Raw genomic sequence first — 23,489 nt, 5'->3', positions numbered from 1 at the left:
CATTTTAAAAAATTACCAGACATAAATACTGTCCCATATAAAGAGCAGTATGCCTACCTTTCTGTTTATACTCAAACCACTTTCCATGGACTACATACCCAAACCTGCTCCGCTTCTGCTAATAGGAGTTTTAGTCTTTGGACACAAGATAAGTCCCAAAGTCCAGATCTTCCAGTATAAGCTCCACAGCAAGGAGCAAAGATACTGTAGTGCACAATTTCCTCTTTCTGGAAGAAGTTTTGCCAGATTCATAGTGACAAAAGGCATCACAACTGCTTTGTAAACTCATCTCTGTGGTGTAAAAGGGAGCCGGGAGACTGAGAGTCAGATGGGCAGAAAAGAAGGAAGGAAAATACTGTCTTAAGGCTAATCCTTCCCATCACTGGCTCTGAGAGTAGGAACTGATAGATAGCTGTTGCATATAAAGCATGTATTTTCAAAGAACCAAAACATTTTTGTTTCATATTTTTTCCTCCTAAAAAGGAGGAAACCACACTTCCAAGAAAAAGTAGATCAGCTTCTGTAGATTGTAATGCTGAGCTGGGCTCCATCATCACTGGCAAGAGGAATGAAATGCCATTTGCCTGATAACTGTCAACATTTCAGACACACCTCATCAGTCACAGCTTATGTAATTCCCTTTGTATATCTTTAGAAATAAAGCTTTTCTTTCAGCTCATCTAAGTTTGGCAGCTTATTATAGCTCCATTATTCTGAACCTAGTAAGGGAGTTCTCAGCACAGGAAAGACATGGGTGTGTTGGAGCAAGTCCAGAGAAGGGCCACGAAGATGATCAGAGAGCTGGAGCACCTCTCCTATGAGGGCAGGCTGAGAGAGTTGGGGTCATTCAGCCTGGAGAAGACTCCAGGAAGACCTTATTTTAATACCTAAAGGGGACTTATAAGAAAGATGGGGACAGACATTTTAGCAGGCCCTGTTGCGATAGGACAAGAGGTAATGGCTTTAAACTAAAAGAAGGTAGATTCAGACTAGATATAAGAAAGAAATTTTTTTATGATGAGGGTGGTGAAACACTGGAACAGGTTGCCCAGAGAGGTGGTAGATGCCCCATCCCTGGAAACATTCAAGGTCAGGTTGGATGGGGCTTTGTGCAACCTGATTTAGTGGAAGATGTCCCTGCTTATTGCAGGGGGGTTGGACTAGATGACCTTTAAAGGTCCCTTCCCACCCAAACTATTCTATGATTCTATGATTTTTAGGTGTCATTTGCTTTAGTCTAAGCACATGTATGAACTTTTGCCCCAGTCTGGGTCCTCAGACTAGAAGAAGAAAGGCTCAACATAATTGAGAGGCTCCCAGATGCTTCTTGTCAGGAAAGAGGAATTCATACTCAAGAGTAATAGAAGCAACTATTTGCAGTGTGAGATTTTTATTCAGCACATACCAAAAATGCACTCAAACAGAGAGAATGCAACATTGGTCAGCTGCTTAATTTTCATGGAAAATATGATCTAGATTTTTTTCTCCTCTCCCTTCCTTTATTTTAAAGCTGTTGTGCAGTATCAATGCCATGCAAAACATCCAGTTTTTCAAGAGAAAACCATCAAAGTCATGACTCAAAATCCAGAGGATGGTCCCTGAAAAGCAGAAACTGTGAAGCAGACTTCTCTAACAATGAACACTCTCATGCCTGCTGTATATAGCTGGTGGCCCTTCATCACAATCCCTCTGACTGCTTCATGTAGTTTGTATGTAGAGGGAGACAGCAGATTACAGTTACATTATATAGTTTATTACAACAGTATCTTGAACTGTCAGCAACTTCACAAAGGAGCAAAGGACTCAATGAGAAATCCTGAATGAAGATTTTGAAATCAGAATCACAAAAATAGAAATGTGTCAATTGCTTTTAGAAAATGGAAAAGAAAAACTCTTGAACATGTCTGAAGTTCTGCAAAACTCAGGTATTTCAGCAAAAAGAAACCAGTCCCTAATGAAACTGACAGTTAAGGTACTTTCCTCATGAGGATTAAAGACTATGACTTACTCTTGGAGCAAATCACCAGAAAAGTTTAAAGCTGGAATGCTTAGACTGCCACAGGAGAAAAAAAGTTTGCAGGAAAGGTCAGTAAATAGACACATGGAACAACCTTTAAAGGTCATCTGCTTTGATGGGCTGTTTCACGGTGCCCAGCAGTTGATCAGGTTCTGAACAAAAGATACAAAATTATTAAACTCTACCATCCTTTGTAGCAACTACTAATTAAACAGAAACTCCTGCCCATGGCATGCTTCAGGTGCAGGGCTCCAATTTCAGCCACAAACTTTGATTACTCAGCTTCATCTGTCGTAAGCCAACTGTCGGCTTACAGAAAGATTGCTGAAGTCAGTTCAGAAACATCTCAGTTTGCTCAGCCAAGCCCAAACATCAGCTATTTTCTGAAGCATGAAGCTGGCGATTTCAGTGGCACTGGCAAGCCATGCTGTGTCACATTAAAATATGCCTCCTAAAGCCTGTGGGATAATCACAGCTCAACTCATCTACAAGTTACAGGCGGTGTTTAAACAGCAAGACATGAGAAAGAATGAAAAGTATTGTTTAGTTCCAGTCCAGATTTGTGTACCATCTTCTCTCTCTCTCGTGTTTTTACAGAGGAAGTCTTCAGTTGTGATTTTAATATGCTTCTGTTGAGAGGGGCATTCTGCTTCTTGCTGTGGGCTTCCCAGCCACCTGCAGCCATGAGCCATTTGTCACCCAATCCAGAATACGATCATCAGCATCAGAATATGACCATTAGCTCCAAAAATGACACACCTTGCCTTTAGCATGCTCTGAAACTGTCCACTCAAGGGAGAGAAAGAAAAGCTGGGCTGAGTCCTCTGCCACAGCTATCACAAAAGCCAGTACATGGATCCAGCTGCCAAGCCTCCACCCTGAGACAAAAGCCATCTCCAGCTGTCAGCTAGCAGCAACAGCCCTGAAATTCAGATGGTAGGAGTCCTGGTCGCAATGCTGAAGGGTCAAATTTCAAGCTCTGCTACTGATAATATATGGGCATGGGGAAGCTGACACAGCAAGGCACATGATTTGCTCTTGCCTTTTGCTTTTCAAAAACAGACCTAGATTTACTACATACCGAAAAGTCACACTAGGAGTGTGCTGAACAACTGAACTGTAATGCAATTATGTGGTCACATACCATTTTTTCCAGGGGACATCTGCCTCATTCACTGCACGAGAGGGACACATGTGTGGGTAAAACCAAGATGGCATGAGCAACTGTAAATCTGTCAATTCCTTAACAGTAAGGGGCTTAACTTTTCAACCTAAATAACATCCTTTTAACATCACATACATATCTCATCATGTACAAAAGTATTTAGACAGAATTCTAGAGAAAACAGCTGTGCAATACCACCCAATGCATATAAAATACCTGGTGTAAACACATCAGTGAAGTTTGTGTCTGTTTCCAGGCACTACTACAAGTCAAGCTTGCATACTTGCTAGACAGAAAACAATGCCAAGAGCATGTACAGCTGACCCAAAGCGATAACACTCACTCCAAGTAGATAGCAAAGTCTGAAGGCACACAACACCAAACCATCATAAACTGCCCTAACACCAATATCAGCTAGACAGCCTGTGGTTAGAGAAATGCCCAAAACCACAACAACTTAAGAAACATAAATAAAATAAAAACACTCTACCACCTCCCTCAAACACAGATTTTCGGTTTACCTTACAATTTTTTAAACTAATTTCTTAAGGTTTGAGTTTCTCATGGTCCTTCAAAAAAATTGGTATGATGGTTCTAGATCAAACAAGATTACTAAATACTTCTGTGAATTTGAGAGTCTGTCCTACTTAACCACATGTAAAAATCAGAAGCGCTGGTTTCTATACAGGTAGAAGCACTGCATTATTTCATGAAAGTTTTGTAAGGACAGATACAGTGACAAGCTGCAGAGAGAGATACTGTAGATCTCTGTAAGCAACTCAAATGAAAAGGTGGACACTAATGATTATGAATACTGCTGAACAGATGATCTCATCTAAACTTCCTGACAGACCTCACAGCACAAAGACACAGGAGCATGATCAGAACACATTTCACTCCCAGTTCATGATACAGGAGGACTTTCATAGCAGGAGCCAGCACTAGGCTGAGGAATTCAGCCAGCCAGAAGAAATGGCTAGACCAGACATAGCAAGTTGCCTCTGAGACCAATTTTAATTCAATGTATTTGATAAACATGTACAGACATGCATTGGTGCAGGAGTTAGAAGGCAGGAACCAAAAACAATTCTTCACGAAAAATAAAAACACTATATGCAAATATCATAGGGTATATTCATCAAACTTGACAACTGGGGCACAGCATCTCCTGATTTCAGAGCACAGAAGCCTGAACAAATACATCTGCGAATTGATGCTAGATACATAATCAAATGTATTAACATCAGCCTTCACTGCCTCATCTTTCACCAGATGTATCTCATAACAATCATTCTGCCATTCAGGACATGAAAGACTCCTGACACAATTGCCATTAAAATAAACCATCAAATACACTCAGCTCAGAAACTATAACTTTTTTTTCTCCAACCATGACGTCTAAGATCCAAGGCAGATACCCCTGATACACTCTAAAGTTCAGCATATCTCATATTCTTAGGGTCAAAATAAAGAAGGCCAATTCCTCCAGGTAATAATAATCAGCTACATTGTTCCCCCTAACTCCTCATTTGAGCTGTCATGGTTTACAGCAGCAGATCTGTTCTGGAATTTTATGAAAAGGAAAAATTTTTAGTTGAAGCATAAGACACCCAGCAGATTTTCCAATTCAAGATAGTGTTGTCAACTTTTTAGAGATGTTTTCATAGCAACATTACATTCCCTTTTCCCATTTTCAGAACCTTGTTCAGCTAGCCTGCTGTTAGTTAAACCACCTCTCTCCTAAGGTACATACAGAAACTCCTGGTGTAATGCTTAAGCAAAAGAGTTCAAACACGCATTTGTCCTGACTGTTGAAGGTTCAGCAGTGCACGCACAGCATTGCTTTAACCATTCACATTTTCACAGGTGAACACAAGTGCTGTTACTCAGGATACAGCTGAGTAACAGTGTATACAGTAGCTTTAGCTATGCAAAAAGACAGGATGTGTTTCTCTTTTAGAAGTGGTAAGGCCTTTATCAATATATAGATGTTTATGAACAATAAAAATCAATGTAGGTTATATATTTGTATTCTTATAGAAAGACAGTAAAATTGCAGGCATCTGTGCCTACAGCTGTATTTTAACATAAAAGAAGATTGTTTTAAACTGAATTCAGTTCTGGTAACTGGGGAGAAAACATCTTTCCTATTTACGCCAAAAAATCTTTTTCTTTTTTTTTTTTTTAAATGGAGAATGGCACTTCTAAAGTCCTATCAAGTCCAATGGAAACAAAGTAATGTACACGAAGTCAAAGAGGCTTCAGTTCCATATATTCTGGTTTATATTCCATATATTCAAATTTCCAATAGGGGGTAGCATTACACTACTACAAGAATATTTGATATTTAAAATACACTCAGTTTCCCCACATTTGCTAGTCTGAGCTTCCTTGTACAATAGATCCGTTAATTTCCACTCATTCTGCACCAAGAAGGCAGAGACTCCAGCAAAACTACCATACCACTGAAAATGAGGCTCAGATGGGGCCCAAACAGGTGTGAATAACAACAGACTTGACTCTACTGTGCAGATAATAAGCAGTGTGGTGTTCTCATCTCATTCTTCTTGCTCAGCATGTAAAAGAAACAGGAGAGGCAAAGTGCACATCGACTGGATCCAACACCTCACATGATCCATTTTGTTTATATTTTGAAGTTCACAAGACTAACTGTGCATCTCAGTACTACAGAAATACCTGTGAAATTAGGAGGGCTTGACAAATGGGAGGTGTTGCTCTACATTTTCTTAGAATAGCACATCCCAGTAGAAACAACAGAATTCTGCTGCAGTAGGAGCGTTAGTCCATTTCAAGATTTTAAAAGTCAATACAAAAGTACTATTTAGCCGGAAGCTTGGAGAGACTCAAATTAAAAGAACAATCATTAACGTATACACATATGCACACACTTAAAAAGGGATTCAAACAGCCTTGCTCTCTTGATTAGCAAAGGAGCAATTGATGGCAAATTTACACCAGAAGAGACATGTAAGACAAAAGGTCCAATAATTCATTCATTTCTTGACACTGAGACATTCCTTCTCTGATGAGGAAAGGGGATGATCTTCAACCAACATGCATAAGAGACATTTTACACTTTTCAGTGAACAATAGCTCTTATGCCACTGCACTGAGAATTATCCTAACTTATCACAACTGTTCTTGTCAAAAAGTTTCTGATTAACAGAAAATTAATTACACCAAGTATACAAAAGCACATAAGTATCCCTTTTACTCAAGTTTTCTGCTTGCAGCAAGATTTAAAATCCAAGCCATCTATCCACAAAGAAAAGGGATTCTTTTTTGCAAATAAAGAGTTTAACTACAACTCTACAGTTACAGTGACAAACAGTAAATAAAGAAGGGCTCAACTGTGAAAATATTTCAAAAGCTGGCAAAGTAAAATCTCAGATGTTAAAGACGAATTAAACCTACCTCTACAGATTCTTAGAGATGGAGAAATTTTATGTTAAGCTGTGATTACCATTTTGAAACATTCACCTAGGGACTGCCCTAAGAAAAGTCTTTTCCTCCTTCTACTTCCCCCAAAGAGTGTTGTTCCACAGTGTGAGCTTAGCTTGTGCTTGCACTAAAAATACACTTGGGCCTGTTTTGTAGCCGATGGAGCTATGCCAATTTACATTAGACTAGTTATTTGATTCCTTCCTTCCAGCCCATTCCACATAAAGACACGAAGAAAAGAATCCTTGTTATAACCTGTGCATCCTGCTCCACACAGAGAGAGAACTAGAGTAGGCTTAATTATGAGTCTATGAAGAATAAAAATGAAAGCCTTGCAATGTGATCTTCACATTCATTTTCCTTCTTTTTCAACCTCACATTTACAGCCAAGGTTCCTCAATTTCTCCCACAAAAAAATTATTAATCAATAACCATTATTAGAAAGAAACGGACAGAACTAGAAGGACAAATAAGGGAGAGAAAGCTCAAAATAGCAATATTAAGACAAGTGTTTTCCTTTATCCCCAGCCCATCACTGAAATTATGGTTTGTCAAAGGTAATGAAAGTATAATTAAACTGCACAGCTTCAAAGGATACAGATACTTAACTATGCATGGGGGCTGCTCACAGGCTTCTCCTATATCGGAGAGCACTGCTATGAATTATTAGGTATAATTATTTCTGTAGTTTTCCAAAGCTTTCTATAGCAGTTATCTCCATAGCACACGTGTTCTGCTTGACTTTGTGTTTCAAGGAATGAGATGAATTGGCAAACTTAATCTGGAAATGTTTTCCTCGTGCTACAGAGGATTCAAGTATACAGTTACTAGCCCTGATATAGCCCACTTAGCACTTCTCTGTCCTTGTAATAAACCAGATCTGGAAAAGGTTTATATTTCCTTAATATTTTCCAGGCTCAAATTTCTTGTACATTCAAAATTGCTTCCAATCAGCATTGAATTAGCAGAGGATTCCACAGAATCCAGACTACTGCAGAGGATGTGGCTAGGGGAGAGGGAACACAGCCAGAGTTCATGTCCTACTGATTCCCAGCTGTTGAAACAGTCATTTCAGTTGATTGACAGCTGGCTGCTGCAGTTTATACTGTGAATAGCCCAATATCCTCATGTGACAAGACTTAGGAGCACAAAGTCAACTTTAAAGCCCCTTTTCCATCTACCCTTTGGACTTGTGTGGGACTGAACTGCTTCAGAGAAAGTCTTGAGGACTGCTTTCTTTCATCTACCCTGCTTTAGGAAAGGAAACATGGAAATACATAAAAAATAATGCCAAGGAAGACATACAAGCAGAGCTTGTATGCAGTGAAGGGACTTTACTGAAGCCTAGAATCTGTATGTAAGACTGGTATTCACTCTCCCCATCCTGGCTGTCATTTATCACATGGATCACATTAACAGTCACTTGCTTTGATCATTTTGATCTTAACATCCCCATCCCACCCAACTTTTACACACACACAAAACTTATGTGTTGTTACAGACACAGACATATTGATGCATCAAACTTCACTGGAGCTGAAGGACAGGGGATGGAAAAACAACAGTGGCTCCACATAACATTTTTTCCCCACACAACTGTCCTACACCCATGGGTTAAATTACTCCCTGAAGCAAATTAGTTTTTCAAGCGACCCTTCAAGATTCAAAATGTTACCGCACTAGCAAGGATGGCCAGAATTCAAGCAAGTCCTTCCCTCCACACTCTCATTTAGGAATAGAACAGAAAAGATTGTGTGCAACTGATAAAAAGTGGGTTAAAGAGCATTTTTTACAGTGTAAAAAGATTTGCTTAGTTGGTCAGGTGCAGTAACTTTAAGGTATCATTTTGTCACCTTGGTTCTGACCCAGAGTTCCTACATTTCAAGCTGAGTTTAGCCAGCACCAAGGAAACTCAACGCTAAGTATCTACTTACTTAAGACAGGAAAATTGACTAGCTGAAATATTTAACTGCAGATCCTCAGATAGCTTGAACTGCTCCAGAAATTCCCTGTGGTCATCTGCTCTCACACCTCTTACTGGGGAATTGCTCAGAGTTTTACCTAATCCCTATTCAGGCAAAATCGCTTTTGACCTAAAAAAAAAAAAAAAAATAAAAAAAAAAAATTAAAGAAAAAAAAAATCATTGCATCAAAAAGATTTGCAAAATTAGATTTGATGCAATATGCTTCTTCATAAGGATTTAAGAAAAGAATACATGAAGAAAACGTAATACAATTATGTTTTTCTTTTCTTCCTCTGTTGTTACAACTTGGCTTGAATTTCAGCCATATCCTCAAGCATGTTCTTGATATCTTGCTCCTTTCTAAATGCTAAAAGATTCCTCAACCCTCAGGCTAATCCCATTCTTAGAAAGAACTGATTTTCAACTGCCATGCTCTCAGTTGTAGACTTTCTGAATCCACTGAGTGTAAAGGTTCCTGCATTAATAACTTCTTTCCAGTAACTCTGCAGTTCTTGAAAGACACCATTCTTCAGGCTCAATTTCACACACACAAAAAAATTCTGCTGAAATAATGTATTCGGTGCCACTGCTCTGTGATCTTTCATTAAATAGAAAATGGCTTTGAACTATTTGTTGAAGTTATAAAAACTAGTGATAGAGTTCCCAGCATTTAAAAAAAAAAAAATTGTAGAGCAGCTGCTCCATCCTGGCAGGTGGATTTCTTCTTTAGTAACTCTTATTAATGAGTTCCTTTTCTGTCCACAGTTCACATGAAAGGCAAACAACTTTCTGTCTCTCACTACAGCCTGAAAAACATCACATTTAATACAATCTTTAGCACTTGGATTGAATTGTCCACATCCTAAGTACTGTAGAAACACCATCCCATCAGTCCTGACAATAGCCTTGGGAAGTAAACATTATCCAGATACAGATATTACACAACTAGATGGGCTGGAGTAAGCTGGTCAGAGCCATAATAATAAAACCGTAACACAAAATTCCTAGATCAGTCCAAATCTCAAGCTTCTTATGTCTCTTGCACACCCTGGGGTGGGCAATTCCTCTCCTATTTAAAGTGAAACAGGGCCCAAAACACCATCATCTGCACTTTGCCATCACAAATTCCTGCCAGGAGTCTGCAGTAGACAACTAGCTTTATAGCATAGCATGCAGGTTTGTAAAATGCATCCAAGACTAAGACAGGCAGGGCAAGAACATCAAACTTTAGTATGGATTCTTTCTTTATTTCCTGAGGTCCAGAGCAATCAACCCCACTCTTCTACTTATGCGGCAGGGATCGAAATCTGTCTCTCTTAGATATCAAAGATCCATCTTATTTCTTTTAACTTACACACAGTCCAATTCTCTTACAAAGCAAGTGTTTTAATTACACTGATTTCAGTGGCCCTTCTTTTAAAAACGTCAGAGGAAAGCCCCCTGAAGTCTGCAAAAAAGCTTCTGCTGACCTCAGTAAGACATTTTCATCAGGACTGTACAATTGCATGAGAGGTAAATTTGGCAGTCCCATCTACTATGTGGACTTTCAAAGAATTCCCTTTCTTTTCTTCTTTTCTTCTAGACAAGCTCCCTAGCATTTCAGCAGAAGCATTCACAACTATGCATAATAAAGCAATACATAAAATCACAAGGCAACTAAAACAGTCCATCCTGAAAACTGTTTGGCAGGCATTTCTATACCAGAATGGATTACCCACATTTTCTAACTCTTCTGCCTATGGGAAGTATTCATTCTGTTCTGAACATATAAATATTCTTCAGTGATTCATTCCTCAAATTGGTTTCAGTGTGGGTTTTTTGTGGAGCAGGTAATAAACAATTTTCTATTCGGTGGATTTGTTGCCACACTTGCCATTTTCTTGTTAACAAATGCCAAAATCCCATTACCCATATGAAGGTGTTGTTACCATATTATTAAACTTTACTAAGCCAATATTAGAAAAAAATATTTGCTCTTTATGAACGAAGTAATACAGCTTGGCATAGGGTTGCACAATTATATTAGAAACAGTAAGAATTTGCCTACATCACAACCTCTACACAACTGATACCTTAAGGCTCTAATGTGATTACAAATCCATATGGGATATTATCAGCCAGACTGAAAGTATTTCCATAGATATCTTGAAGTAATAAGTATATTGGGCATCATGAATTACCAAAACTAATTCCACTCACATGTCTTGTCATGGGTTGTGGACAAGTTTAAGCACAGTTTGTGTAATTTTGTTGGAACACATTCCATCCTTCTAATTTGCATACTTCCAGTTTTAAGTGGCTCTGTCAAAAATGGTTGGTAGGAAAGGTCACACCCCCACTGAGCATCTATTTTCAATCCTCTCATCTACTCACAGTGAGCTGCTGTCAACCCTCCAGACATCCCATCCAAATGATTGCTATCCTACTGATACTCGCCAGTTCCTTCTGAACCACGCAATTACTTTGATACCAGTGACTGTTAATCAAAACAGAGTATTTTCTGCATAGCATTCTTTAATCCATGATCTTAAAAATATAACAATAGTAGACATTACAAACATTTTGCAGAAATGCAAGTCAAGGAACTGAGTTTTTTTTAAAGCAACTTTGTTTATGCTCTTGCAGAAAGAGATGAACCACATGGGAATCAAACCTAGGAAACTTAATCCAAGGCTGCCACTGGAGTTATTTGCTTCCCTCTGAGTTCAGCTCAATGTAATCCATGCTTTCCTAATCTCTTTTTGTGGTTTCTTCCTCTGCAGGTGAATTCTACTTTCTCCCTTTTAGAAAATGAAGATAGAAAGTGTCTGCTAACACTTTATAGGATTCTGTAGAATTTTTCCAGAAAGAAATGGATTTCTATTTAGAAAAAAAAAAGAAGAAAAAAAGCTTTCCATTTTCCCATTGTGGCCATGTTCCAAGTGATCTGATCAGTCTCTTTACAACTAGGTAAAAAAAAAACAATGCCCACAAACCCTACATTCCAAAGAGACTAATTTTTTCCAGCTTTTATTGTCAGACTCCTCCTCCTTCAAAACATTTTTTTCTCTCTCTTCAGAAAAGCTATTGCTCCCAACAGAGGAAGAAGTAGCTATCAGTTGTAGTAATAATAAAAGCTATTATCCAGCTTGATTGTATTTAGGGGAGGAAGTAGATTTTCCCATTTGTTCATTCTGATGGGTATAAAAGGTCAATACCGTGGTTTATCAATATCTTCACTGGTTCTCTGACAGAACAGCAATCCAGCAACACTTCTATTTAGTACAGAAGAATGAATTCCATTGAGCTACGTTGTCTACATTCCCTCATGTAGGAAAGATGCTCTCTTCTCCTTGACATTATTAATGTCATCTCACTTACCAGTGCTTCTGTGGCAGGCACTTCTTTTCCAATTACAGACCACAGGCTACCTATTCCACTTACTGCCTGATCCCAAGAAGTGCCGAGAGCTTAATTCTTATTATTCTGAATTCAGATTAGAACCTTTATTCTTAGCACAAATGCTGTGGGGATTCTTTCATGACAGATGGAGAGTATCTTCTGTATTATTTTTCCGATAAGAGGTAAGGCAGCCTCCTACAGGGCCAAAAGCAAGTCAGATCTGCACAGTTCTGGTAGGGTTGGCATGTCTTGTATTTTACTGTGCTATCTCAAATCCAGAGACATACCTATTAGGTGACCTCCTCCAAGCAAAGCTTTGGAAGAGCCGTGTCACTTATATGAGCCCTTACCAGCAACAACAAAGTAAAAGGAAGCTGGGTCTCTTCTTGATTACTTGGGAGTGAAGCCTATTGCCAAGAAGTATTATAATATTGTACAAAATAACAGCGGTAAACTGAGAAGAAAAAAAAATCTTCCTTCCCCTGTGAACTGCTGATAAGCAACATCTCAACAGTAATGTATGTAAAGTGCCAGATTGCCAAATTATGGTCCAGTCCAGTCACCTCATTTAGTGGTGATAAATGTTATGGAAGATGCACCTCACTGCAGGTTAATGTATCACAGTCAGGACTTAAAGAAAAACAATTGGAATTAAATCTTAAAAGAGAGCACAAACGCAAGTTTTCTAATTCATGCCAAAAGCCAATAATACCCAGAATCAATGGTCATTAAAGCATACGAGACTCTCACAAACACACTGTCACTCAGGTCAATAATACTGATGACTGACTTCCAGATTCCTCTGAGGTGCAAACTGTTCCTGTTACAGTTTTGAAGGTGTGTGTGTTGCCTAACTGCCCAGAGCTCTGAGATTAGAGCAGAAATATAAGTAGAAACAATGCCGTAGAAGCTTACAAATGCATCCTTCTCAACCGAGAATTTAGACAGCCTGTAGCTTTTTTGAAGGTGGGAGGAAGCATAAAAAGTTACAGCATCACACATCAATACTGTAAAAGAAAAAAAAAAATCTTTGAAAAGGGATGTAAAAGGCGTGTAATTACAAATAATCATGTTCCCATACTTTCAGAGAAAGATGGGAAATAAACACACTACAGGATAAACACATAAGGTGTTCAGTCTCATGGGGAAAGAGGTAATGGCTCCAACAGAAAAAAAATAGCTACATTAAAGCTGTATATAACAATATACTGTGATTTCTTTAATATCTATTTTAATACTACATTAGAAAAGTACCTGATTAAAAGACAAAAAAATTGAAAACATTCTCAGTTACATAGATGTGACAATGTAGTCTGCAGCTGCTATTTCTTGAATGTCACTACACAAGTTTACACCTTATAGACCATCTTTTTTACCACTTTCAAAAGCAGTCTCTACAATGAAAGGAGACACACCAGCTAAATCCAGGGTTAAGGGGGTCGTACAGGATTTGGAAGACAAAGGCTATATTCCCAACCCAGTTACAGGCTGTTCATGACCTTGGTTAAATCAGTCCAGGCGAGACCACAAAACAGACTTCAGTGCAAGATGTTCTTTAGAGTTCAAGCCCCTTCTCTGCCTGAGGACACATTAGCCTTGCTTTTCTCTAGGCTTAGTCTCTCCCTGGTCTACAATGCACAATGGAAACACAGATATTCGTAGTAGCTCTAGATCTACTCAGAGACTCTGCACTCACAAAAGGCTGCATGTGATTAACAAGCCCTGCAGGGACATGGTGCCGCATGATTAAATATACTAAGTGCCTGCTCAAGGATCACAGTACGGACATGCACATGCCTTCCCTCACAGTTGTAATGCAAAATAAAGCAGTTCCTACAGAACAGACTAAAAGAGGTAAATTTCCCATCAGCTTATCAAAGCAACTCTCCACTGAAACAGAGATCCACATCCCCCAAAGGCAGGTACCAGATCTCCCTATCCTGTGTAGGGAAGGGTTCTTAGCCACTCAGCGCTGTGGATCCTGCTACCTGACAAAACCCCTAACCTGTTTTGTGCATCGTGACCACAGCATTCCCGTATTTCCGCTTACTACAGATATGCTGGGAGATTCAAAGTTTGAGGCATACAGTTACTGTGGTTGCAGGAACTATACAAATACCTCGCAGAGGATTTGGGTAGACCAGCTCCTAATTTGGGACCATTGTCACCAAGGAGGTTTTGGTATTGTTAAATGAGCAACTAAATTAGATGGCTGAACACCAATACAGAATTAATGATAACAGACACACACAAACTGACACTTTCTTTTCTCCTCTATAGAGGCAAATTAACTACCAAAGCAGTAATCAAGACTATATTTCTACATACATAAGAACTCCCACTGACATAAATATGAGTTTAGGCTGAGCTAGACATACATAAAAGTCATTCCTACTAATACGCATATTTCAAGCTGTCAACAGTGATTTGAATAGAAAACTAAGTAGTGTGAAGAGACAGCCATAATCATTCCATATTAATTCAACTTGCAAGAAGAAGGCGGTCAGGGGACAAAAAGCAAAGCAAAACTAAAACCAGTACTTGTCAGATGGAAAAGGACAAAAAGAGTTGGAAAATAATTTTATTTTTCAGACTTCTAATAAAATTTACAAACAATGGTGGTGTAAAAAAAAAAAACACCCTATAAAAAAGGTTGACATAATTTCTCAAACTATAGCATCAAATGAAGTTACAGAGCAACAAGCATACAGTGAAATTCTATTCATCAAATTAGTATTAGCTAAGTAGCTGAAAATGTAATAAGTAAAGTCTAATAATAAATCTCTACAGCTTACTCAGAAATCCCATAACAATCCAACATTCCAAGCTTAAAATATACTTACAATACACAAAGATTTCATCTCTGCAATCATCTACAGCACTGAAATCACCTAGGCAAAAATTACATAGCAAAGGCACACCTTGCGAAGTTTGTAGAGAAGGACATCTTGAGCACACTACAATAACATACAACAGAAAGCAAAACACCCTGCATGCTTGCTTATTAATCCCCAATGTCTAATATGAAATACAATATAGAAAAAATAGAAGCAATATTTAGTGACTTTCTTCATGCTGGTTCTATTCTTCATCCAGAGTGAAGCAGAAAGGCTTCCTTGCCCTATTTTCTGTTTGAAACTTGGCACTTTCCCACGGTATGTTCTCCCTACGTTCATCATCATCCTTGTCATTAGTGGAGCAGGTGGTTCTTAACCAAGTCAATCCCCATCATGAACGCCACCATGCCTTCCACATATGCATGTCTTCATCCTGCAACCTGTCTCCAACTCTTCACATGCTGAACTCCCAATACACACAGACAACATGTCCAAATCTAACCTCGATTTGCCAAAGTTTACATACAGGGCAGAAAACAAACCAATGCTTATATCCTTTATTACTGCTGTAGACTCTCCTCTACTCAGGTCACTCACTCACTTTAAATAGTAGGCATTTAAAAACCTTCAACACAATTTAATTAACAGCTTAGCTTGAAATTGCAAAGGAACTCCAAACACTGGCACACTAAAGCCTTTTGAACATGAATTTGAATAAATGTGAAAACCTGGTGTCTTCATTAATCCATAAATCAACTCATCCTGGCCCTAACTGCATCTTAAGCATATTCTGTTTGGAGCACAAAGATAAGAATTATATTTTAGTTACAGCATATGGATTTGTGCTTTCATGATATTCATCATGAGAAAAGCCAAAGACAGTGTACATTAAATATTGCTAAAATAACTCATCTTGACAGTTTGGGACAATGTATCAAAAAGGTTAATTTTTCTTTCAGAAGTAAAAACAAACCCATGAATCATTCCATTTAATGAGACTTCTTTCCTGACTGTTTACAAATGGGTAGAAAAAAAAAAGATAAGATGTGAGTATCTCATGCTAAAACAAGAGTTAGTAAGAGGGTTGCACCAGTGTTTCTCTCGCTAAATTTGTTTAAATATTGACAATCCCTGACATTCTTGCCAACTGATATTTTCAGGGCAACCAGAAAGAGCATGAAACCTGACGGCACTTTGCAATAAAAGATGTGGGTGTGTATGTTGTTGGGGTCAACAGGCAATTAAAGAAGTAGTGACATAATTTAGTCTTTAATGGCTTTGAAGATATACAATGGAATACTCATTTTCAGCTTCTTGTCTGCCACAGATATCCAGGGAAAACTTTGATAAATTCATGTCTAAACTGACAATTCAGATCACCCAGAAACATTTGGACCATGTGAGCTAACTGTACCTTAAAATCTTTCCTCACTTCCTACAACAAATCCATCTTGGAGCTTTCTGATCCCAAAGCAGAGCTTTTCTAGGAATCAGTTTTGTGCAATTTTCCCAACTTCTCTCTAACTACAGGCGGCAGACACAGGAAGCCGCTGTCTGCACTGCAGAAAGAACAGAAGTGAGAGGCTGAATCTCAGGCCCTTGCATCCAGCCAAGCCTTCAGAATTAGGCTAGAGGGCTAGGAGGGCCTTTGGTGCAGATGGCTGGCAAGGATGGTCTTGGAAGAACACTGATCCTACTGATCAGTGTAGACACAACCTTATAAGGTCTGCCACACTAGTGTCTCCCTACCTCCCAAATGGTGCAAGTACATGACAAAGTAACATTCAAGGTGCTGTTACAGAGGCTATAAAAGCACCTCGGGCAGACAACATTTTCTAGTTTTCAGACATGTGAAGGCAGTCCATGATGCCAATGCATGAAACACCTCATGAGAAGAAAATAATCCCTCAAGTTTATAATCTTTTAATTTTTCTTTCATAACTTACTGTACGCTCAAGCCCTTTTCATAGCAGTGAATTATGTAATCTCACATGCTCAACTAAAATGTACACACTTCAGTGGCAGTATTTAATTCCTCAAACAGAAGTCTCTCTTGCTGAATCCCTACTTCACACATTCCCTAATTTGAGCACTCCCTCTAACCTTCCCAGCTTTTCAACAGCTCACCAACACAAGCAGCTTTACCTTTTTCTAGTTTAGCAAACACAGTCACAAAAAAAGTCTTCTCCAGAATGGGTAAAAACAGATACATTTTCTTCATGCAATGTACAATTAATGTACAAAGCTTACTGCCATAAAAAGGCAAGAATTTAGCAGGGTTCAAAAAGAATTTATAAGAATATCAAAGTCATAGTTACAGATACTGGCAAATCTGTTTAGAAAGGCCTATGAATTTCCATAACTTAGGTTTTAAGTCTTTATGTGACTGGTGATCAAAAATAATTTTTCCTGCAAATACACTGTCCTGGTAGTAGACCACTAATGAGTTTTTATATACCTCCTCTAAAGTATCTGTCATTGGCCAGTTATAGTACTGGATTATTTGATCTGCTATGGATTGCCATGCTGACTTGACTATCTTCTCTTTCCCCAGTGAGAAGTTTTGCAAATCTGGCTTCTTGTGCAAGACACTCTCAAACAACAATGATAAAGAATATAAGAACATCAATAAAATAAAAAGATAAACTGTGGTCACCTTAAGAGCAGCACATACTATTTGACCTCCCTTCTTTCTTCTTTTGAAATACCAGCAGCAAAAGAGATCAATGTCCTTCATGCTAAATTACTGTTATATGACAAATTCAGCCCTCTCAGTGCCTGTAAAGCTTCTGTTTCTGTCACTGTAAGCCACTCAGATACACCCAAAGCCAAAATTGACCAATTTAAAAGTAATGATTGATGGCCTATATTGTTCAGTGTTTTCTTGATCAGGCACAGATTTTGAGCAAACCATGTGCTAAGCCTCTCAACTTGAGCATAAACAACACAAAAGTTATTACTTGTTCAAATTATAAAGGAAACAATAGTATTTATGACCTGCAACTTAAATCACTTTAAATTAATCATGCTATATTAAGCAAGGCTTGTTAGCATCTGCTCAGTGTTAGGTATTTACCTTTAGTCCACCACAGATTGGACAAGCTGAAAAAAGAGCTCTTGTCATCCCAAGGTGGGGGCTACATGTGTCATAGGGGTCAGCTGAGGCCCCACTAGGTGGTGACAACTCACTACTTTTGGAGTCTGACACCTGTCCTTGTGGTTTTGTGTCTGACCACCTCGAAACAAAATCCACGTATGTCTCATCACTTGAGTCCTTGCTGCTTTCTGCAAGTGAGGATGAAGGCCTCCCTCTGTCCTGGCTGTGCTCAGGTACCCTCCGTGGTAGTAGCAGTTTTGGGTCACTAGCACCTTGAGGTGACAGGGCCTGGTCCTTGGATAGCGTGGAATCTGCACTCTTCGGTTGCACATCTTTAGAAGCTGCCTGTAACAAACTCCTGGGTATATCGTAAATATGTCTGAGAGAGCTGGGAACCTGATACTCTGATCCTGCACCTCTCTGGGGCTCACTGTGAGGACAAGTACATAAATTCTGATCCGAAGGAAAGTTCAATGGCAAGCTTAGCAATGATCCAAACTCATCACCATGGCAAATGTCCAAGCTACCAGCATAGGAAGAGAAGCTTCCAGAGTAAGAAGAGTGACTACCAGTAGCTATTCCACTGTCAGAAGAACTCTGACGACCTATTTCCTGTAGCTGTCTGGATCGGAGGGGCTTTGGAGGCAGTTTAGTAGTGCTACGTGCCCCTTCTGGAAGGGTCTTTTCTTCCCCAAGATAAATGCCCTTTGCAGCTGCCAATCCATGACTCTCTTGAGAAGTGCTGGCTGAAGACTGTTCAGGCCAAATTGTCAATCTGCTCCCAACACTAACATCCGAGTGGCTGGTATCTGAAGACGAGCTTGAAAGACTTCTGTCGTCTCCTAGAAAAGAAGAAAACACATCAACCTATGTTTAAAACACAATCAACAGACTGAAACATGGCAAGTATGTACAAACAGAAAGGACCCTGAGATTCCATCTGCTTTTTGTAAAGGGAACTTCTGTCAGAAAGCCAGAATTCCTGCAATAATTCCTATCCCCATGGGAGAAACAAAATGCAAATAGTATATTACCTTGCCATAAACCTACCACACTGCGGAACATAATGCATTCAGGGCTAAATTTTTAGAGTTTATGCACCAAGTTCTCCCCTTTTCAACCATATTTTACTTCTGTACAGTTAATCGGTTTTATTTTAGATACTCCTATCTTATGTCACAGGGAATAATCAAAGTCCCACGCTCAGAATAGCTGAGGATGCTCTGAAGAAAACCTTGTTACTGTAACCCAAAGCCCTATATGACATTTCCATGTTTCTATTTGATCTGAATCAACCAAATGATTACCTTATTTGTACTTTTTTCTTGATTTAAATCTTATCTGAATGACATCAAAGTGAATATTAAAGAGACAACAAAAATAAAATCGAAGTTAAGACTCCTGTTCTCTCCTCTGAGCTCTCCTACACTGTAGTTCTCCATCATATCCATACCAAAACACAACCACACCTCACTGTAACAAAAAAAAGTGAGAATACTACTATTATAAAAATGTTTACATATCTAGATACAAAAAGATCTTCCATGATTCATTTATGCACATTTTGCAAGAAATTTTTTTTCTCACTGATACTTGCAAGAAGGACACTTTTACAGGTAACTACTGCTACCCAAGACAGAATATGGAAGAAAAAAATTAAACATTGGCATGAAAGGGCCATAAGGGCATAAGGACAAAACACAAACATCACACAAACACATACACAAAACCAATCAACCAAAGAAAACCCCACTTTCTTGTAGTGACATACACAGTCCACAATGTTATTTTCTTTCTTCTTAATAAAACCAATGTGAAAACAAAGGCTGACAGCTGGATCATTTTGTAGGTATTAATTTTATTAATTTTAAACCTTGGGCATAAGTTGCCAGATAGGGTAGAAAGGGGAAGGCTCCACTGCAAATTGTGACCTGAGCTTCTGGTGTTACTAGGGTATTTCTATTCTCAGTTGTTGAGGGAGAAGTTTAAAACAATTGTCCTGCTCTTCTTGGAGTAATTATTGATATATACTATCACAAAATAGCAATGTTTATCCCGTGAAATCTAATTCTTTCTTTTCCCCCAGTGCCCATTGCACGGCACTGTCTTGTGATCCCTACGTAAGTGTAACTACTGAGATTAAATTATACAGCTACCTAGATGGAAGGCATAAATTACAAAAATATTAGTGTAGTTCTCAGCAACAAGCCTGGAAGAAGAAATATACTTGTTAAATAAAAGTTATTCTGCTTACAAAAACATCTGTTTTTATTTTAAAAATAAGATTGTTGAATTTATTTGAAATCACTTCTCTTAGACAAATATTTTAGGCACTTCAGAACTCTGGAAGGGAAGCCCTCCCACAGTCTTGAAGAAAATGCTCTAACTGTGTAGAGCTACATGTTCTCCAAGGCAGTGGCAGAACCTAGATCTCCAGATTCAGGCAAATGTTCCTTCCATCAAACCTACAGGGACAGTCTTGGTGTTTTATTTCCCATAAACACAAATATTTAATTTTCCTATACAAAACTTAAATAACAGAATACAAAAATCTTACCCGAGGATTCCTCATTTTCTGAGGATTATAACATTCTTAGGAGAATAAGGTCATAAATTTAAGTAATCTCAAGCAGAGAATGTATACGAAGTTGGGCCATGTTTTCTAACCAGATTGACTGGATAAAAAAAACAGGCATGCTTCTCTATCAAGTTGCATTTGTTTTTCATCAATCTAGTCAAGTCTAGTAGTTATATGCCAACCAAGAAAAAACTCAGGAAGTCTTGGTGGAATTTAGTCACAAACCACAGTAGTCAGCAGTGTCAAGACTAAAGTAGCCATTGACATGTATAGAAGTATATAATTAAGCTCCTGAGGATCTTCAAAGGGCCATTTTTAGGCTTGTAGGCTTTAGAGCCAAGAGCAAAGCAGATGTTTTGAGGATCTAACTTCTGCTATTAAACAATTCAAATGGCAGTTCAGGGCATAGGCCCTTTTACAAATCCAGTGCTAGACACCAATTCTACTTTGATGCATAAAGAACTCCAGAAGGGACATGTACAGATAGCACCACAAAGAGCAAGAATAATAACACTTACAACCAAAGCACCGGAGTCCTAGGTTTTACTACAAAAATCTGCTGTAAGCCTGATTTGTGAACTATATAAGTCAGTCCATCTCCCAGGCCGGAGTGAGTCAAGTACTTAAGGAGATATCAAACTTGACACAGACAGTTCTTTTGAAGCTGCACATGCACAAATTCAGTAGGATTCAGCATACTAAAGGATTTTCCTATGTTAATAGTGTTTGATCCCAAACTCACCCTGCTCAGTTGCAAAACTGCAATCTATGTTAATGGACTTTAGACAATGCTGTTGAAGAACTGCCCCAGAAGCAACAGCAGCCAAATCAAATATCTTGACTGTTTCTCTATTATTTTTCTTTTAAGCTCAGCATCTTATAATTATATACATATGCTCATTTCTAAAGCCTGGGAGGGAAGGAATACCACTTATTTTTATTTACTTAAAGATACTTCTTACCTCCACTGCCCTGGCGACTTGTATGGGACAGCAAGCTCAAGCGCTTTTCTAATTGCAAAGCTTCATGAGCCAATCTTTCTTCTGAATAGGCTGGATTTGTACTTGGATCTTTAAAAAGAAACAGAAAATAAATAAACAAAAAAGAAGAAACATGGAAAATATATAAAAAAGAAGTAAAGAAAAAGAAGACGTATTCTTATGTTAGATAAGAACATTAGATATTCTTAGGTTCTTATGTTTGATCTTCTACTACAGGAAGGGAAAATGCCAGTCAGAAAATGTATGGGACAATCTGCCTTCAAGCACACCCTGGAGAAGTGCTACATAATAAGTTATAATTCTAAGTGTCCAAGGCTTTCAGGGATTATACGCAATGTCTGTAAGAGTTACCACCAGGGACAGAACCCTGAAGAGCACAGCACTGAAGGCAACAGCTGCAGAGATAATTAGCAACCAGCAGGTCTAGAGGAGTTGAAAACTAACATGTGACCTGTAAAACATGTCCTGACTTCACTGAACTCATTGGGAATTTTATCATCCAGAAAGACCAAATTTTTCATCCTACAAATTCACAAATCTACATCATAAACTCAGAGTCATAGTGATTAAACTATCTGATACCTTCCAATCCAGATCATCTATTTACAAAGACACTGCTTTCAAGCTTGATGTTCAGAAGATCATTAAGTTCAGAAGTCAGAGATGAAATAAGCATGCCTTCATGTTTAATACAAGACAAGTTAGAATGGTAAAAACTATCCTAAAATGTACTGTCAGGGATTTTCCCCATACATTTTAGTGAGCTTGCCATTCCAGCTGAAATTACTTCACTGAAGAAGGCTCATTCTATTCCAGTAGAAAGAGAAAGACCAAAAGTTACACAGAATGTGGAAGAATGTTCATCAGTAAAACAGGCCAGTTTCCTCTAGACCATTTTGTTTCCAGCCAGGCACAACAATAAAACCAGATGTTGGAAGTAATCATAACCACCATCCCAAGAGAAATCTTACGGATTTCTTCAAACAGCACTGACAAGTATGTTGCGTTCAGCAGTTGCAAAGGATATGGTCTGCTAATTTGTTCATCATCAGAATTTAAGTAGCCTTTATTAATTACACAGGGAAAGTAATTAATAACAGATAAACCAGAGTAGCTTCTTCACAACTGCTGCTTTGTGTATCTGATCAACTGGGTAGTAGTAGCACACCACAAAAACATTTAATCGTTGAATCATTTAGTAAGAGGGAAAAAAGGATTAAAGGGCTATACATTGCTGTGGTTGAGTTAGTAAGATAAAAAACAGTTGAAATGATGAAAGAAAAGTTTCATTTTTATCCCAGGTCTTTCAGTTTTAAAATACTTGGGTTTGAAGTTGTCAACACAGCAGTCAAAACAAGCTCACAATCAGGGGAAGGAGCACTGCCAGGTGAGCTGAAGCTCCACAGGAGTCCCTATGTTATTAATTACCTGAGAAACAAGCTGCCACATCTCTCCTCCCTAACCACATTCAGTTTCTGATCTGCCCTGGATAGATCCAAGCACGTCACAGGAACAGAACTGACAATGCTGAACTTTCTTTCCCATGTAGAGGGGACTTCCATCTTTAGCAGTCTGCAACCTGGGTAAGATTAGCAGAACAAGCCAGACACACACAGTCCTTCTATAACAGCATATGTTGGAAACCAAAGATGTTCTAACAGGGACAAGGCAACAATGCCTGTGACAAACAGGGTCTGTGACCTCTGTGTCTCCCAGCTCAAACAGTGTTTGATGTCACTGTCTAACACCTTCCAAACTTAAGAACAGAAAAGAGAACTGTTTGGTATGGATTATCTTGTTAGGTCTCCATTCTTATTTCCCCTGCAATACAACTCATATTAAGCATGGACTAGTTCAAACCTGTGTAACTGCTTACTTAAATGAAACTCCCAATGCTTCCATATGGACCTCTGCCAAAGGAAAATACAAGATTTGGCCACCAGCACCTATGGTGCAACCCAGACAGGTCTATGCAAGGATCTGCTCA

General features: G+C 38.7%; 1 protein-coding gene across 1 annotated transcript in view; it reads right to left on the bottom strand.

Annotated features, from left to right (window-relative positions):
* Positions 1-23,489, bottom strand: part of DOK7 (docking protein 7) — a 69,649-nt gene that overhangs the window by 21,506 nt on the left and 24,654 nt on the right. The window contains exons 6-7 of the mRNA XM_030017044.2: positions 21,464-21,571; positions 17,903-18,765 (exon numbers count right to left, since the gene is read on the bottom strand). Of these exons, the coding sequence (XP_029872904.1) occupies positions 17,903-18,765; positions 21,464-21,571 (971 nt within the window). The remainder of the gene's footprint in view (positions 1-17,902; positions 18,766-21,463; positions 21,572-23,489) is intronic.

Source organism: Aquila chrysaetos, chromosome 1, assembly GCF_900496995.4.
Source record: "Aquila chrysaetos chrysaetos chromosome 1, bAquChr1.4, whole genome shotgun sequence".
In the NCBI taxonomy this organism is placed as follows: Eukaryota; Metazoa; Chordata; class Aves; order Accipitriformes; family Accipitridae; genus Aquila; species Aquila chrysaetos.
This window is presented reverse-complemented; position numbering and strand designations above follow the sequence as displayed.